General features: G+C 40.0%; 2 protein-coding genes across 3 annotated transcripts; both read right to left on the bottom strand.

Annotated features, from left to right (window-relative positions):
• Positions 1-1,186: 1,186 nt before the first annotated feature.
• Positions 1,187-2,561, bottom strand: RNASE6 (ribonuclease A family member 6). 2 transcript variants are annotated; one of them, XM_069462913.1, is made up of 2 exons: positions 2,360-2,561; positions 1,187-1,962 (listed from the first exon to the last, which is right to left on the bottom strand). In XM_069462913.1, the coding sequence occupies exon 2, from the start codon at positions 1,955-1,957 to the stop codon at positions 1,505-1,507; it is 453 nt and encodes a 150-aa protein (XP_069319014.1). In that variant the 5' UTR covers positions 1,958-1,962; positions 2,360-2,561; the 3' UTR covers positions 1,187-1,504. The 2 variants fall into 2 exon arrangements, with proteins under 2 accessions (XP_069319014.1, XP_069319023.1); XM_069462922.1 differs by having other exon boundaries at positions 1,204-1,962; positions 2,327-2,561.
• Positions 2,562-13,535: 10,974 nt separating this feature from the next.
• EDDM3B (epididymal protein 3B) lies at positions 13,536-13,979 on the bottom strand. Its single transcript, XM_069462900.1, has one exon. It carries the CDS (start codon positions 13,977-13,979, stop codon positions 13,536-13,538), a length of 444 nt encoding a protein of 147 aa, XP_069319001.1.
• Positions 13,980-17,862: the final 3,883 nt, after the last annotated feature.

The following is a 17,862-nucleotide window of genomic DNA, read 5'->3' as shown; positions in this document are numbered from 1 at the left end:
AAAGGGCTGACCATCTACTTACTATGTGAAACAGAAAAGCAAGGAAATGAGTATACCACAGAAAAGGACTGAAACAGTGCACAAAAAGGAACATTAATGAGAGACAGTGAAAGGCCAAACATTTTTCCAGTCCTGATTCCATTACTTTCCCAAGGCCCCAGTTTAAAAGTCTCAGCCTGACAGGCGCCTTCCCTCCAACTGAATTCCGGCCACCTGTCAGCCACAGCCAGAGGGCAAGATCCACTGACTAGTTCAGCAGACTAGGAGTCAGCAAAATTTTTCTGTAAAGAGCCAGATAGTGTGTATTTTACTTTTGTGGGACACATGGGGTCTCTATTACTTCTTCTTTTTCCTCTTCCTCCTCCTCCTCCCACTCCTCTTCCTCTTCCTCTTCTTCTCCTCTTAAAATAGTAAAAGCCACAGTGCTCCAGGTAGTACAAAAGGCAGATGGTCTGCAGCTGTAGTTTGCCTACCCTGGATTGACAGTGTTTCCCCATCTTTGCTGCCCATTACAATTACGTGGGGATCTTTAAAAAATATCCAGTTTTAGCCAGGCATGATGACATGCACCTGTAGTCCCAGCTACTCAGGAGGCTGAGACAGAAGGATCGCTTGAGCCCAGGAGCTGGAGGTTGCAGTGAGCTATTATGATGTCCCTGCACTCCAGCGTGGGCAATAGAGTGAGATGCAGCCTCAAAATAAGCAAACAAAACATCCAGTAGTGCCCAGGCCCCACCCCCAGAAATTCATTTAACTGTTCATTAAATGTTCATGAAATATTCAAGAGATAATGGGAGGATTAACTCTAGGGTTCAGTGGATTATTATCCCTACTAATATTCCCTTATGTTTAAAACATTATCTGATTAAAAACAGAATCAAATAGGAAAGATCTAGGACCCCTCAGTTACCAAAATTAGAATCTATGTGTGAAAGTATCATCAACTGTCTATGAGATATCAGGACTATCTCCAAATAAACAAAGACAATGGTTTCCAGGGAAATATATAAAGTCATGAGCAGAGTTTGAAGGGATGTTCCAAATCCCAAACACTTCCCTTCCCTAGGAGCGATGGAAGTGGCAGAGGCCTCAGGGAGGGCTCGTAGGGACATAAGGTCAAAATAGTTCTCCTTTGAAAACTAGTAGGCAGTTATTTGGAAGGGGATCTCAAACACGCTCATACTCATTAGAATGCAGCAGGAAGTGGTTTTATTGCTGTGAACACAGTGCAATAAAGCTTGGCAAATGTTGCAAGGTTAGAAATCTGGAGGTCTGAACCCTTCCTTGTCCTCTTCCCCATTGCTTTCCCTCAAAACACACAGAGCTCCAAAGCAGAAAAGAATCCTATTTCTTTTTGTCCCAACTCTGGTCTGGTATCCTAGGCATTCTCATTCTCCCAACACCTTCCTTCTTTCTTCTGTGGGAATAAGGAAATTAACAGAAGAAAAAGCAGAAGAAATTGCAAGACAACTTGTGTCAAATAAGAGAAAAAGTCATGGAGACCTTAGATAATACTATCTAAGTGTACAGGAACCAAATGATAGGGAGGGTCGCTCTTCTGCGGGGGGTCACAGGCGATGATGAAGAATTTGTACTGGGCAGCGTCCCTGTAGCGGCACTGAGGATACCTTCCTGAAGTGAGTCTGCAGTCAGTCATGTTGACAGGCTTGGAGCTCTTGTGGCAGTTGTACTGACCATTTTTGCAGACAATGTTGAGCAAATTACAGACAGCAGCCACGTTCTGGAAAGAGTCATGCAGAAAGGTGTTTTGAGGCTTACAGTGGTGAGTATAATTATTGACGCCACTCATTGCCCTGTTGCATTGAAGAGGATTTGGCTGTAGATGCTGAATTTCAAACCAATGAGCCTTGGTGAGATCCTTAGGCTGAACACGAAGCGGACATACTGGTCCCCACAGTTCCAGCAGCAATAGGAGCAGAGGAAAGCATAGCATCATCTTTTCTGTGTAGAAAGAGGGAAGAGAATTATAGTAGAAGAAACAATAAGAGCAAAATTATTAATCATAATGATTTAGATTTTTATTCTGCCTTTTAAGATTTCATACCCCTTTTAAAAAAAAAAAATCTTCTTTCTCACAGAGTCTATGTGAGAATCTGGTTCTATGAAGGTTCTACGAAGAACCTGAAGCCCAGTGACAAGAAATACGAGGGAAGCAACAGCAACGCATTCCCTTTGACCTGTACTCATGCATTTGATGACTCTCATGTCAGAAACCTGGTTTTTCCCTCTTTTCTCCTGAAATATTTACCCTCTATCTATTTGACCACTACTTCCCAGCCATCTTCACTGCCCTGAGGGTCCTTACCTGGTCCTTCACCCCAGCCCTGAGGGTCTTTACCTGGTCTCAGTGTTGGGGCTCCCACTGAGAACAGAGGCTGTGGTTAGTTTCAGGCTCACAGGCTTTTGTCTGCTTTTTTTCCTCCAAGTCTTCCCGTGCTGCCTGTGTAGGGCAGGGGAAGAAGCATGCCGAGCTCTAGGAAAGAGAACCCTAGGGCTTGGCTGATGAACTTCTTGTGCAGAGTGTGGATTAGACTCTAGACTTTTAAACCTGCTCTTTAGAACAGTATTATTCTCATTGTATATACAGGAAGAGTAAGTGCTCTTAAAGAAACAGGATGACTCAAAACTCACCGTTTTGAGGAACTGATCCCTTCCTCATATGGGTCGTGTGCTTCCTTCCTGATCTGAGGCTTCAGTTTTTTTGCAGCTCTATGATTTCAGTTCCTTAAGAGAGAATATACCACGTAAATCTGTTATAATAGCTCTACCACATACTTGGTAATGTTGTGAGTTTCAACGACAGATGGGAATGAATTATGCATTTATGTGTATGTTTATTGGGCCAGGTAGTGGGATACACAAATTCAGTAGCTCATGATCTAATGAAAAAAAAACCAAGAGGCCGGGCGCGGTGGCTCACGCCTGTAATCCTAGCACTCTGGGAGGCCGAGGTGGGCGGATCGTTTGAGCTCAGGAGTTCGAGACCAGCCTGAGCAAGAGCGAGACCCCATCTCTACTAAAAAAAAATAGAAAGAAATTATATGGACAGCTAAAAATATATATAAAAAATATTAGCCGGGCATGGTGGTGCATGCCTGTAGTCCCAGCTACTCGGGAGGCTGAGACAGGAGGATCGCTTGAGCTCAGGAGTTTGAGGTTGCTGTGAGCTAGGCTGATGCCACGGCACTCACTCTAGCCTGGGCAACAGAGTGAGACTCTGTCTCAAAAAAAAAAACAAAAAAAAAACCAAGAGACAAACAGATAAGTAAATAGGCAAATACGTTCTTTATTAATAAATATAAATAGCACTCACAGTGTGATGAAGGACACTGCAGGAGACTGTGGGGAGATAGTAGAGGGGAAGGATTACTGGAGGCCACAACACCTGAACTGAATTTTGAGGAATAATTGAAAGTTAAGTGAAGGGAATTGTGAGGGCCTTCCAAAGAGGGAACTGTGTATGAAAAGACTCATAAGCATGAAGAAGAAGGGCAAATTAGGGCATTTGCCTCCTGAATCTGTTCTTACCTTTCCTTTGGTGCTGTAATACTCTTATTCAGAACCTCATTGTCTCATGGAGGGCTCACATAAAAGCCTTCCACATGGATTCCTATCTCTAATTTCTTTTCTTTCCAATCCATTCTACATATTACTTCCAGTTTAGTCTTCCTTGAATATAGATAGAATAGTACAACAGTCTTGCCCCATGCTTTTAAGGGCTCCAAATAGCTACAGGATAAACATGACGTCTGTTTATAGCAAGGTTGCAGGACACAAGATTAATATATTATGCAAAAGACAATTACTTTCTTATATACCAGCAATGAATAATGGAGTTTGAAATTAAAAACACAATGCCATTTACATTGTGTCAAAGAAAAATGAAATACTTAGGTATAAATCTAACAAATTATATACAGATTGATATGAGGAAAAATATAAAACTGTAATGAAAGAAATTGAAGAAGAACTAAATAAATGCCTAGATATTCCATGTACATGGGTAGGAAAACTCAATATGTTAAGATGTCAATTCCTCTCAATTTGATCTACAGATTAAGCACAATTCCAATCAATATCCCAGCACATTGTTTTGTGGATATTTACAGATTGATTCTGAAGTTTATATTAAAGTAAAAGATCCAGATTAGTTAATACAATGCTGAAAAGGAAGAACAAATTCAGAGAACTGACACTACCCAAATTCAAGGCTTACTATAAAGCTACAATAATTAAGACAGTGTGGTATTGGTGAAAAATAGACAAATAAGTCAATGGAACAGAATAGAAAGCCCAGAAATAGACCCACACAAATATAGAGAACTGATCGTTGCCAAAGGACCAAAGGCAATACAATTGAGAAAAAATAATCCTTTCAACAAATAGTAGTAGAACTGGACATCCACATCCAAAAATATATATTTTTCTAGATCTAGACTATACACCTTTTCATAGACCTAGACATTACACCTTCCATATAAGTTAACTCAAAATGGACCATAGACTTAAATGCAAAATTTAAAACTATAAAAATTCTAGAAGATAATATAGGCAAAAATTTAGGCAACCTTGGGTTTGGTAATGACTTTTTAGATATACACTAAAAGCATAATTCATGAAAGAAAAAAATTGATAAGTTGAACTTTATTAAAATTACAAACTTCTGCTCTTCAAAAGACACTGTTAAAAGAATAAGACAAGATGGAGACTGGGAGAAAATATTTGGAAAGATATATCTGATAAAGGAATGTTACCTAAAATATATAAAGAACTCTTAAAAAAATTCAACTATAAGAAAACAAACAACCCAGTCAGAAAGTGGGTAAAAGATCTAAATAGTATAGGAGCAAAGAGAATTTTCTCTCCCCCTCTGAAGGTTTAAATCTGCTGAAATGAACTGATAATAAACAGATCGACAGGAGAAAAGGCATATAAATTTATTTATGTGCATAAGCATAGAAGCCATACAAATTATGAGACTGAAAGAAAGGCCAGATGGTGGGGCATGGTGGCTCATGCCTATAATCTCAGCAATTCAGGAGACGGAGGCAGGAGGGTCACTTGAGCCCAGGAGTTTGAGACCAGCCTGGGCAAAATAGTGAGACCCCATTTCTAAAAATATTTTTTAAAAATTAGCCAGGCATGGTGGTACATGCCCCTAGTCCCAGCTACTCAGGAGGCTGAGGCAGGAGGATCCGTTGAGCACAGGAGTTTGAGGCTGCAGTGAGCTGTGATCATGCCACTGCACTCCAGCCTGAACAACAGAGCGAGATCCTGTCTCTAAACAATAATAATAAAGAAAAGCCAATGTTGGCATGGATGTAGAGAGATCAGAACACTCATACACTGCTGGTGGGACTGCAAACTAGTGCAACCTCTGTGGAAAGCAATATGGAGATACCTCAAAGAGATACAAGTAGATCTACCATTTGATCCAGCAATTCCATTACTGGGCATCTACTCAAAAGAATGAAAGACATTCTATAAAAAAGACATCTGCACTTGAATGATTTATAGCAGCACAATTCACAATTGCAAAGATGTGGAAACAACTCAAGTGCCCATCAATACATAAGTGTATTAATAAAATGTGGTATAATGTATACCATGGAATACTATTCAGCTATAAGAAACAATGGTGATATAGTACCTTTTATATTTTCCTGGATAGAGCTGGAACCCATTCTACTAAGTGAAGTATCCCAAGAATGGAAAAATAAGCACCACATGTACTCACCATCAAATTGGTTTTAACTGACCAATACCTAAGTGCACATATAGGAATAACATTGATTGGGTGTCGGGCAGATGGGAGGGGGGAGGAGGGGATGGGTATATACATACATAACGAGTGCAATGAACACCATCTGGGGGATGGACATGCTTGAAGCTCTGACTTGGCAGGGAGGGAGGGCAAGGGTAATATACGTAACCTGAACATTTGTACCCCCATAATATGCTGAAAATAAATACATAAATAAATAACTACAAAAAAATTGAAAAAAAAAACTGAAAAAAAAGAAAGAAAGCCCAGATGATTGAAGCCCCTACGAAGAGGGGAAAGGGGGGAAGGGGAAGTATAGGCAATTTTGAGGAGTTGTAAATGGTTTTTAGGGGAATTGGAATGGGCCCATAGAGAAGACAGTGGTTTGTAAATGATTCTCTTTGAAAACTGAATGGAAGGGTGACAAATTATAGGAAGATCAAGGGTAGAACTGCACTGGGAACAAGGTTGTCTTATTATGCAGGTAAAGTCCCTTAGGTAATCTCATGAAGCTGCCCTCAGAAGAACAGATGAAAAGTCCATCTGGGCATTGTGTGGACTTTTAGTCTCTTCTGGTAGTTAATCTTTCCTGGTTATTTGATGAGATTCCTAGGGAGGACGGTCTTAAGACAATTGCATTTCTTGGAAGTTTTTCTCAGTCAGATAAGGTAACTTCCAGAGAAAGCCACTCTCTGCTTGGGGGTGGGGGAGGAACAAGAAACTAGAAAGTCCTTGGTTCTGAGGCAGCATCTAAGAACTTCCAATTTTCTTTAATTCAGAAGTGCTCAGCCTGCCAAAGCATCATTGTGGTATCATTCTCTGTTCCCCATCAACAGACACTTCACCAAAGAAGATATATAGATGGCAAATAAGCATATGAAAAGATGCTCAGCATCATATTTTTAGGAGGAAAATGTTTCCTCTATCATTTTAGGTTTGAATGGTTGTGAGAAAAGAGATTGTATTACAGAAAGTTCAGCACTTGTCCCTGAGGCTGCATCAGAAGAATGAGGAAAAGGAAAGAGAAGTTTATTAATAATTTGCTGGCAAATGAGGAGGTAGGCAGACTCCCGTTTCAAAGTACCAATGTCCTGCTTCTGAGCAGAAGTACAGAGCTTTTAAGGTTCTAATCAATCCCATCTTTAGCTAAGACAATAACTTAAGTTATTATACTAATTGCTTTTAAATCCATTTTCCTCCCATACTATGAAGACTGTGCTCTGACATTTTTTCCTTGCTCAAATTCCTTTCTAAGGGGGATGGGGAAAGTCATGCTTTATAAGCCATAAAATCTTGTTAGACAGGTCTTTTTGACCCAGCATACTGTGGCTTATTTTCCAACCTGTCACTGGTATGGCATCACATGACAGATAACAGAACCCCTTATCTTAACTTAACATTCCTTTCTAGTGACTATATTTTTAGACAAAGCTTAACTCTTTCAACCAATTGCCAACTAAAGAATCACTAAACTTACCTATGATTTTGTTAATGGAAAAAAACCCAAACTCTGTAAAATAATTTAAAGAGGTTTACTCTGAGCCAATGCGTGCAACCATGGCCCAGGCAGCCACGTCCAAGAAGTCTTGAGCAAGTGATCCAGAGGTGATTGGGTTACTGTTTGGTTTTATACATTTTAGAGAGACAGGAATTTCAGGTAAAATCATAGATCAATACTTGGAAGGTGTCCATTGGTTTAGCCTGAAAAGGCAAGACATCTGAAGTGAGGGCTTACAGGTTATAGGCGGGTTCAAAGTTTCTTTGATTTGGAATCTTGGAATTAAAGAAATAAAGCTTTGTCTAAAGGTTTGGAGGCCAGGCACAGTGGCTCATGCCGGTAATCCCAGCCTCTTGGGAGGCAGGCAGGAGGATCACTTGAGGCCAGAAGTTTGAGACCAGCCTGGGCAACATAACAAGACCCTGTTACTACAAAAATTTTTTAAAAATTAGCTTGGGGCCGGGCGCGGTGGCTCACGCCTGTAATCTTAGCACTCTGGGAGGCCGAGGCGGGTGGATCGCTCGAGGTCAGGAGTTCGAGACCAGCCTGAGCAAGAGTGAGACCCCGTCTCTACTAAAAATAGAAAGACATTATATGGACAACTAAAAATCTATATAGAAAAAATTAGCCAGGCATAGTGGCACATGCCTGTAGTCCCAGCTACTCGGGAGGCCGAGGCAGTAGGATCGCTTAAGCCGAGGAGTCTGAGGTTGCTGTGAGCTAAGCTGACGCCACGGCACTCACTCTAGCCTGGGCAACAAAGTGAGACTCTGTCTCAACAACAACAAAAAAAAATAATAAAAAAAAAATAAAAATAAAAATTAGCTTGGCATGGTGGCATGTGCTTGTAATCCTGGCTACTCAGGGGGCTGAGGCAGAAGTTTGAGCCCAGGAGGCTGCAGTGAGCTATGATTACAATACTGTACTCCAGTCTGGGTGACAGAGTGAGTCCTTATCTCTAAAAAAATAAAAAATAAAAATAAAATCTTGAAATGTTTTAAATTACAATAAGAAAGTCTGCTAATCAGAGACAATCCACAATATACCAACTCAAATAATCTGTTAAGCAAATTGATGGAGTTACCACCCAACTGGGTTCTATTGCCCACTGCACAGAAGGAAGCCAATACACTGAGACAACAGGGGTTGCAGTGGAGAAAGAGTTTAACATCACAGGGTTCTGAGTGAGGAGATGGGAAGGATTTCTCAAATCCATTTCCCCAAGAATTTTGGGACCAGGATTTTTAAAGGTAGTTTGGCAGACAAAGGGCTAGGTAATTGTGTCCGATAATTGGCTAACAATGAACTCGTAGGGTTGGGAAGCAGAAATTGTCTTATTGTGCTAAGACAGTTTCTGAGTAGAGGATCGCAGGACTTCTTGAGTCAGTTCCCATGTATAGCCACTGGTCTGGTTGTTGTGATTGGTCCTCCTAAATGCAGAGTCTGGTAAATATCTCAGAGACTAGGCTTAGGTTTTATAATAGTGATGTTATCAATGAAGCAATTTGGGAAGTTACACATCTTATGACAGTCAGGGGTACATGACTCCTAAGCAGTAAGCAACTACAGGAAGGCAAGTGATAAAATAATGGCTGGTTAACTTTTAGCTATGGCTATACTTCCGTAGAAATCAGACTTCTACCATAGTTCTTGCCTCATGGGTCCTTACTCTGTTGCCTAGGCTAGAGTTGTAGGCCTAGGCTATAGTGTCATCATAGCTCACTGCAACCTCAAACTCCTGAGCTCAGGCTATCCTTCTGCTTCAGCCTCCTGAGTAGCTGGACTACAGGTGTATGCCACTGCACCTGGCTAATTTTTCTATTTTTTTTTAAGAGATAGGGATCTCATTGTGTTGCTCAAATTGATCTGGAACTCCTTGCCTCACACGATTCTCCCACCTTGCCTTTGCCTCTCAAAGTTCTGGAATTATAGGCATTAGCCATCCCGCCTGGTCCCTACATTACTTCAATATAGGCAGTTTCAATGCCCTGCAGGTGATTTAAGCTTTGCTCTGCACGGCCTTAGGTCCTATTAATAATTTAGTATCTTATTGTCTGAGGCATGTTTGACCTCCTGTCCCTTCATGACCACAGACTCAGTTTTGAGGTTTTTCTGGGATCCCCGTGTTGTCAAAACTGCAAGGGGGGGTTTGGTCTAGGTCCGGGTGCTTGTTGAACAAACAACCAATTATTGAGACAACAAAGATTGCCAAGGAAGAAAGAAATTTTTTAACATGTAAGACATCTTGTAGAGAGAATAGGAGAAGTTGCCTCAAATCTGTCTCCAACTAACAGAGATCATAGACTATTAAAGGAAGGGCCACATGCCTTGGAGCAGGTCATGGTGTAACTAACAAGGAGCTACATGCACTGGGGGCAGGCTGTGGGTTATGGTGAGTCTTGGCTTAAGGAAGTCTGCCCAGGGGCCTTCAGAATCTCAGCTCCTTTGCCTTATAGAAAATTCACCATTTCTGGGAAACAACTCAAAAGGTCACGTAGTTAAGGGAGAGGATTATCAAAAAACACATAAAGGTTATTGAAATTTTTTCATAGAGCCGGTTATACCCTTTGCCTAGAGGGGGACCATTTAGTTGGTGCGGGGGCTTAGGATTTTATTTAGTTCACAATTTGTAAGCTCCCCCTTCTTTTCAATATCTCACCTTTTGGGACCAAACCAATGTATACCTCCCATGTACTGATTTATGATTTTGCCTGCAATTCATGGATCCCTGAAATGTATAAAACCAAACTGTAACCCAACCACCTTGGGCACACTTTCTCAGGACCTCTTGAGACTGTGTTTCCCCAGGCCATAGTAACTCATATTGGCTCATATTTGATAAAAGCCTCCTTAAATATTTTGGCAGAGTTTGGTTTTTCCATAGGCAACTGTTTTGAACCACTATCTGCCAACCTTTTAATAAAAGCAACATTTAAAGAGTTTCTAACATCAGGTATTTATGAGAACCTACTATGGGAGACCAGAATATGTCACCTCAAAATATGCTTCTGTGGCATAAAGATTGTTAGGTCCTGGAGCCAAGAGAGAGACACACTAAGCCTCTTGTGTAGCAAAATGCTGTTTATTTTGAGCATCTGGGTGCAGATGAGTGGAGGCGAAAAGCGTCCACAAGAGAAAAGGGGAGAGCCTTGGGCTTTATAAAGGGTTTCTCCAGGGGCAGTAAGTAAATAGGCTAGAACAGCCACTTGTAATAAATTCTTTTTCAAACAATTAGCTCCTAGGACCCCTGCTCCAGTTACATCCATCATTCAGCTCCAGCCTCTCCTTATCAGGAGAGATGAGGAGGGATAGATAAACTTTGCTCCTATGGGGAGGGGGATAGGAATGCTGGCTGCAGCTGTCTGTTAGATTTACAATATCTGGGGACTCTCCAGACTCCTGTGGCTATTGTTTTACAAGCCCAAGTTTTCCATTAACCACATTCCATCCTATACATACTTTTCGGGTTCCCACCTGGAACAAACCTAACAAAGATTATTCTGGACTGCCTATTTTGTGAAAAACAGTATACCCAGGAGAAGCTCTGAAAATAGAATATAAACTACCCTTTTTAAGGGAAATTTACATTTATAAAGGAAATCTCCATTTATAAGGATATGCCCCTCTCTGTATCAGGAAGAAAAGGAAGACTCTAAATCACTGGAGACTCTTACCGATGGAGAAGGTGCTAACTTAAATCTGCACAACAAACCTTTCCCTTGTTTACAATACTTTTCCTGGTCATCTCCCTATAACTTGCCTCCCTACGCTCTTCCTCCTTTGTTTTAGCTGAAGATGGTATTTAAGCCCAAGTTCTAGCCAGCTCTTTGAGTTACTCCCTGAGTTTCTCCCATGTATATATGAGATACGCATGTTAATAAACTTTTGTTTGTTTTTGCTCTTGTTAATCTGACCTTTGTCATGGGGCCTCAGCCAAGAAGCTAAAAAAGTAGAAGGAAAATATTTTTTCCTCCCCTATACTATATTTTGAAGAACATTTATCAAGTGAGAAAAATAATCAGTATTTTTTCCATATGTAAATTGATCAATGATGATGAACTACTGGTTTAATATTAATCTCTTGTGAGTTTGGTTGGTATACGTGTCTGCTGAGCAACTGCCCTTGGACCATGATGGCCAATCTAGATACACTGGCTTCTTATTGAGACTAGAGTTCTAGGAAGGTGTGCAGTCACCTAATTAAAAATGTTGATACTTTGGTCTTTTCTCTAATTGTTTAAAAGCCGGAGTCTTTCAACATTACAGGAGGCTAAAGAACACAAGATACTTACTGTTTGGTATTTTCCCTCCCCATATCTGCCCTAGGCAAAATTATACGAGGCAAATATTTCCTGTACTCTGTGTCTCTTCCCCACACTTAGCAAACAGAATTTCTTGTGGACTCTACTGGCTTATGAACCCAATATTTATTTCTCCCATTTACTTCCTCTTCCCTCCAGCAGAATTTAAATCTTAAGCCCCATTATTGAGGAATATTGCATTTTAAAGTCCTCCAACCCTATTTCTATTTCTCTGCCAAGTAAAAATAATTATTATGAGATAAAATCACTTGTGCTAATATCTTCTACTTGATGTGTAGGGAAGTAGGGAAATGCCTTTGCTGAGGGGCTTTGTGTGTGAAAGAAGAAAAGAAAAAAAAAGAGAAGTGTAATGCCTTAACCCATTTAAAATGCATTGGTCTTCTTAGAAGAATTGAGTCTACTAGGGATATCTGGAGGTCTGTGGTTGATGAAGAAGGGAGTCTTTTTGGTCCTGGGCATGTACAGCTTCCACATAGATGACGGCCTACTATATTTTTATATTAGAAGTCCCCATGTCTAGAAATAGGGGGAGCAGATGATTGATGGTCGTTTGTCATGCTTGTTTTCTCAAAGTCAAAATTAAAGTACCAAGCCAGATGAGAAAGGACAAGAACCAGTGTTCATGGAGCACTTACTATGAGCCAGGAACCATGCTACATGTTTTGGACCTTGTCAGTCTGCCCATGCCCCCAAATCTGGGTAGAACTAAGCATGTCACCACTGTGAAAATAATTCAAAATCTAAGCTGTTGGAACTCTATTATTTGAAACTTATTATTTTGAACCTTAAAGGAATGTGGTTATGGGGCCCGAGTCATGTGATAGGCACCTGTAACCAAGTCAGCTGTAAAGGGTGTTTCTCCTATTATAGAGTAAGCCTTCTTTCTTACCTGCATTGTTTTGTAAAATGTTGTAAATGAATCAAGGGGAAGACCCCTTTCCTCCCCACTGTTGATCTTCATTGTAGATTAATTTCCCTCTTACCTTTCTCACAAAAGGACTTCATGGCTATCATGTTGTCTTAAATGTAATGTTAAATACTCTCTGTTAAATTAGAAAGGATATGAAAACCAGCTATAAAGAAAAGAAAATAATCTGTAAGGGGTTGGGAGGGGGGACGAAACCATAACTAATTTGTTGTAACTCTTAAACCAGGTTCGCATAGAAAATGTTCTAATCTTGTAAATTTATTTGTCTTTTTCCTATAAAAACAAGAATTTAACTTTTAAATTTGGAGTACTGATCCCATTTCTCTGGAGTCTGTGTGTCAAGGAACGGCCATTCCCAGTTTTCCACTTGAATAAACTCTTTAAAACTGGATTCTGACCCTTTTGATTATTTCAAGTTGACACCACAATCAATGCCTAAGTCACAACTTATCTCCAGCCTAGCACATAAACATTTACATCCTCATCATACACATAATCATATCACATACATTAGACACACACACAAAATATACCTTTAACCCTATGCATAGCATGAATCACATCCAAGCATAATCTACATTATACACACTCACACCAATCACACAATATATACTCTGCGCACATAACATACATAAATGTCACACACATTGGAATAATACAGTTTATTTAGGGAAGGGAAGATCATTCAGCCTGGGAAGGTATAAGAAGAGTCAGTATCAGGAAAATTCTTGGGTTAGCCAAGAAGAGATGCCATATGAGCTGAATCTTGAAAAAAAGTAGGAGTAAATTAGGTAAATAAGGACAGAAGTATATTCTAGGCAGAGAAACAACACAGGCAAAGTTATAATATGAAGAAACCATGTGATACATAACTCTAAATAGTTGGAAAACATTGACACACAAATGTAAAGTGGGGAATGGCAGGGGCTATTGATGTAGGCAGAGACCACCACCTGGGAAGTACTGAGTACACTACCAAAACCGGGGATGTGAATAGACCTTCTAGTCGCTGATAGCCTGTACCATCTTCAGGTCCTCTATGCTATCAACATAACCATCCATGCCACAGTGGAATTCAATGTAATTGAAGCTTCTGCTCTCTGTGTAGCCATTGTTGTCATTCTCCTGGTGACACTTGAGTACTTTGAGGGCATTCTGGGCCCATACGTATGTATTTCTGTAGCGGCCCTTCCAGTTGCCATTATTGCATATATGCTCAATGTTGTGCCATGAGACATAGATAAACATGTGAGAGCTCTTGTCTTTCAGAGCTTCTTGCTCCCTCATGAGGACATTACATTTGTACTCACTGAATTCTCGGCTTGGACTTATGTGGTGCTGTTTCATGAATTCTCTCCAGGAAGCATCTTTTCTGTGTACAAGCAGCCTGCACAAGATGCAAAGCAGGACCAAGAGAGTGCCCCAGATCTTTAAAGAGGATGCCATCTCAGTCACCAGGGCCACCTGCATGTCCACAGGGAAGAGAGAGAAATGCATTACCCAGATACTGCCAGGAGAGCTGAGCTCCACCATAAAATTTCTTTCCCTGCCAATGCAGGCACTTGGAGACAATTTTACTATTAATAGTTGGTTCCCATATTAGAAGATGATAACTCTGATTAGATAATAAAGTTTCCAAGAACTAAAAATGTACTTCAGACTGAGTAAAACACAAAATTGGAAAAAATAGATGAAGTTTATTTTGAGAATTCCAAACATCTCCTGTCTTCCCTCTCTTCTACCCATCCTGAGATGCCAATAACCCTTTATCTAGCTCCTTTTGGCTAAATCAGCTCTCAGGAAATCGTCTGTCCAAAAGAGAATGGTAATTAAAGTTTTATGTCCGCAAGGTGGAAAGGGTTGTTACCTTTTAAGATAATATAAAAGTTGAGTAACTTCTTTGGAGGTATTTCCTAGGCAGGAAGGTGCTTATTCCTTGAAATTGCAGCCCAAGCTGCAATTACACTGATCTGCAGAATGATGTTTCTCCAACCTTGATTTCCTGACAATACTTCCCCAAGGGAGTGAAACATATCATCACTACTAACTACCTACAGCCCTTCTTAGGGGCCATTTCCCTAATGATTATTACAAATAATCCTAAATTGTCAGAGCTGCTTGTTGAGAATGCCATCATAAAGGAGCCCCAGTTTTGAAATATTTACCTAATCAATCAAATACCAAAACTAAAACTGTCCTCACAGGGACTATTCTCATCACAGCATAGGGTAGAGTTGTTTTAAAAAGTTTCCTCTTTAAACCAGCCCTCTGTCCTCACTTACTATGAGGAGTATACCTGGCCCTACTGACCCTCTAACCTGATTCACAACTCTGAGCATCAGTACCCTCAAACAGGCCTAGTAATAGCTCCCTCACAGACCTGTGAGAGTCTAATGAGATACATGCACGTGAGAGCACTTCTGAGGATATCAAACGCCTACATCAGACACAGAACAAGGGGTAGGTACTTTCTCATTTGTGGAACCCTGTCCTGGTCATAAAGGCCTAACCAGAATGAGAAGACCAGGATTCAAGCTGCTTTAATACACTTGGGAAGACTTGGGGTAAAGGGAGGGAGAGGCAAGGAAAAGGCTATATCAGTGGGATTAATTAATTTTCCATTCTTTATATCTAAAAGTTCAATCAACCTCCTGCTAGTTTTCCTGGGCCTTTCCCCTAAGCATCCTCAGCACGAACCCTTCTTACCCTATTCAATTCAGCATTTGGGTCTCTGGTTGTCAGGGGGAATCAGCATGTGGATCTGAAAAGCAGAGCCTGTGTCCTCTTCCTTTACTGAGAGCCCAGACGTCTGCAGCAGTGGAGAAAGGAATAGCGGTGGGAGGTGCAGTGCTGCAGCTGATTGGTAGTGGAGAGGGTAGTGGGGAACAAACAGCTTTATTATATGAACCTGTTCCTTTATCTTCTCATCTGGAACACTTGAATTCACTCAGACAGTAGCCTCGAGCAAAAGTTACAAACATCAAAGACTGACTCTGGGCATAAAAAAATTGCAAGATCCTAGAGTGAGGCAACCCCAGAAAGGGATTATCTGGAGCTAAATTCATTTTCTCAAAAACTTCTGGGGAAGTCCCCGGATGGCTAGGCTATGTTCTATAGGAACTTCAGTGAGGAAACCACCTTTAAAGTTGTGAACTGTGGACCTTCATTGAGAAGTAAAAGAGTATCTAGTGAATCCAGCAGCCAAATAGGCATTACTGATTAGGTAACTGGTATCTGAAGTTTCTTTAGGCAGTTATTAACTATAACCTTTAGCTATTTGCTTAAACTATACTGATTACTCTTAAAATGTCATGTAGCCTAACTATAGTTTCCACAATATTCCTATAGAAAACACCTCACTCTGATGTATTAGCTAAGTTGTTTTCAGGAATTCAAGACTCAGTCCTGAACTCCGCCCAAACTGATTGACATGACTGACCTTTCAACTGAGTTTGTAAAAGTGTCTGATGGGTGACTTTTGACTTCACGGCTCAAATTTCCACCGCATGTTTCATACCGTCACGCCCCAAATTGGCACATGTAACCGATACTGGTTCAGTAACACTAGTTAAAGGTGCAATTTATGGATAAAATAAGATACTTGAATGTGTTTTCTATCAACACCTTCAATGCCTGCTCCTTGCTAAGCCACCTTGCTTGAGTTTCTCACTGGGCCACTTCGTTATTAGAATGTCAGGATGTTCCATTTATATCCAGAACTTGTCTTCAAATCCCAGCTCACGTCAAGCAATCCTTGAATAATGGAGAATCACCTGCCGTTAGACTGGACGGGGGTGTTATTTCAGAGAACATTCTGTACATCCTTTCACTCCCTAGTTCTTTGGGTGGCAGGGGAGAGCAAAAAGGGAAAAATTCTGGGCATCTGGATTTGAATGACTTGAGAGGTGGTTTTGAGGAATAACAAGCTGGCTATCACGTGCCTGTACATCCAGAGCCCTTTCTAACAAGTTTGCATCATATACTAAAGACTTGAATTCAAGTAGTGACTCAATGAATTTAGAGAGAAGTGGGAGGAGAAGCCACCTGAGCCAATGTGTGAAGAAGAAATAGATCTATAGTTTTTCAAGGCGTCATATTTTATGGTATATTACAGGACAGCAATGAGTGATTATGAGAATTTTAAGAAGCAATGCATGTGAAAGTAATTTTTAAACAATAAAGTGTTATGCTGGTATCTATTGTTGAAAATACTATTATAGAGTTGTTATCCCTCAGCTATTTCCAATGTCAACTAGTTAATCCAGTGTTTCTCAAATAAGTAATATTCCACTTTCAGTGTGGAAAAGAATTTATTGTAGACCCTTAGCATGCATCCAGAACCCTACTATGAGATAAGCCAAAAGTCCTAAGACCTTTTGGATATAAAGCCAATTATGAAGCAGCCTAAATTAAATTGTGGGGGGTGGTGTCCTCTTATATTTGCAGAAATTAGCAACTAGCAAAGCATCCTGGGAAGGTAAGTTAACCATTATTTCTAGAAACTGCTTAGTGGGTCTACTTCCTACTTCCTAGAGCTCTTTCTACCAGCTCATGTAACAAAAGCTTCTTGGGTGGTGACTTCTGATTTGAGTTCTTAAAGAGATATTACCCTTTGAATATAAATTTTACATCGCTTATTAATCATATTCTTTATTTAAAGTTTCTTTGATTTTAACTCTTTTCTATTAATTCCTTGATATTTCCTTTTGTTAGCCACTATTCAATTCTTAAATTTTTTTTTCAGACAATTGTTTCTCAAAATCATAATAGTGACTTAGGTTTCCTCATGCAGATGATGACAATGTTTCAGGGTGTCTTAACCTGTGATCCATGGGCTTCTAAGGGCTCCATCAATGGAATTCATAGGATCCATGAAATGATGTGGTGAAAAAAAATTACATCTTTATTTTCACCAACCCACAACTGAAATTAAGCAATTCCTCCAATTATAAATGTAGAAAAAAATAGAAATCAAGAATATTTTTATATCAGTTTATATTCATTACAAATATCTCAAAATATTATATTATTTTACATTGATCACAATTTCAAAATTAGAGTAGTAATTAAACCCAAATTCAGATCTTATTTTTTGATGCATTAATAAACACAGATATTACTATATCACAGACTTTAAATGTTTGAAACTTGATTTCCTTTGTAATCCAAAGTATTTTATCTTGTGCATTTCATAATATTTTTCTGAGAACAATTATTATTTTTCTTGTAGGGGCCAAGACACTTGACCTCCTGAAGATTCATTGAAAATCTGACATGAGGCCGGGCGCGGTGGCTCACGCCTGTAATCCTAGCACTCTGGGAGGCCGAG

Source organism: Eulemur rufifrons, chromosome 2 (genome assembly GCF_041146395.1).
Source record: "Eulemur rufifrons isolate Redbay chromosome 2, OSU_ERuf_1, whole genome shotgun sequence".
In the NCBI taxonomy this organism is placed as follows: domain Eukaryota; kingdom Metazoa; phylum Chordata; class Mammalia; order Primates; family Lemuridae; genus Eulemur; species Eulemur rufifrons.
Note: the sequence above shows the minus strand (reverse complement) of the source record. Positions and strands in the feature narration are given on the sequence as shown.

Excerpts from the sequence above, each read along its gene's own strand:
- RNASE6 (XM_069462913.1), bottom strand. The coding sequence starts at position 1,957 with ATGATGCTATGCTTTCCTCTGCTCCTATTGCTGCTGGAACTGTGGGGA.
- EDDM3B (XM_069462900.1), bottom strand. The coding sequence starts at position 13,979 with ATGGCATCCTCTTTAAAGATCTGGGGCACTCTCTTGGTCCTGCTTTGC.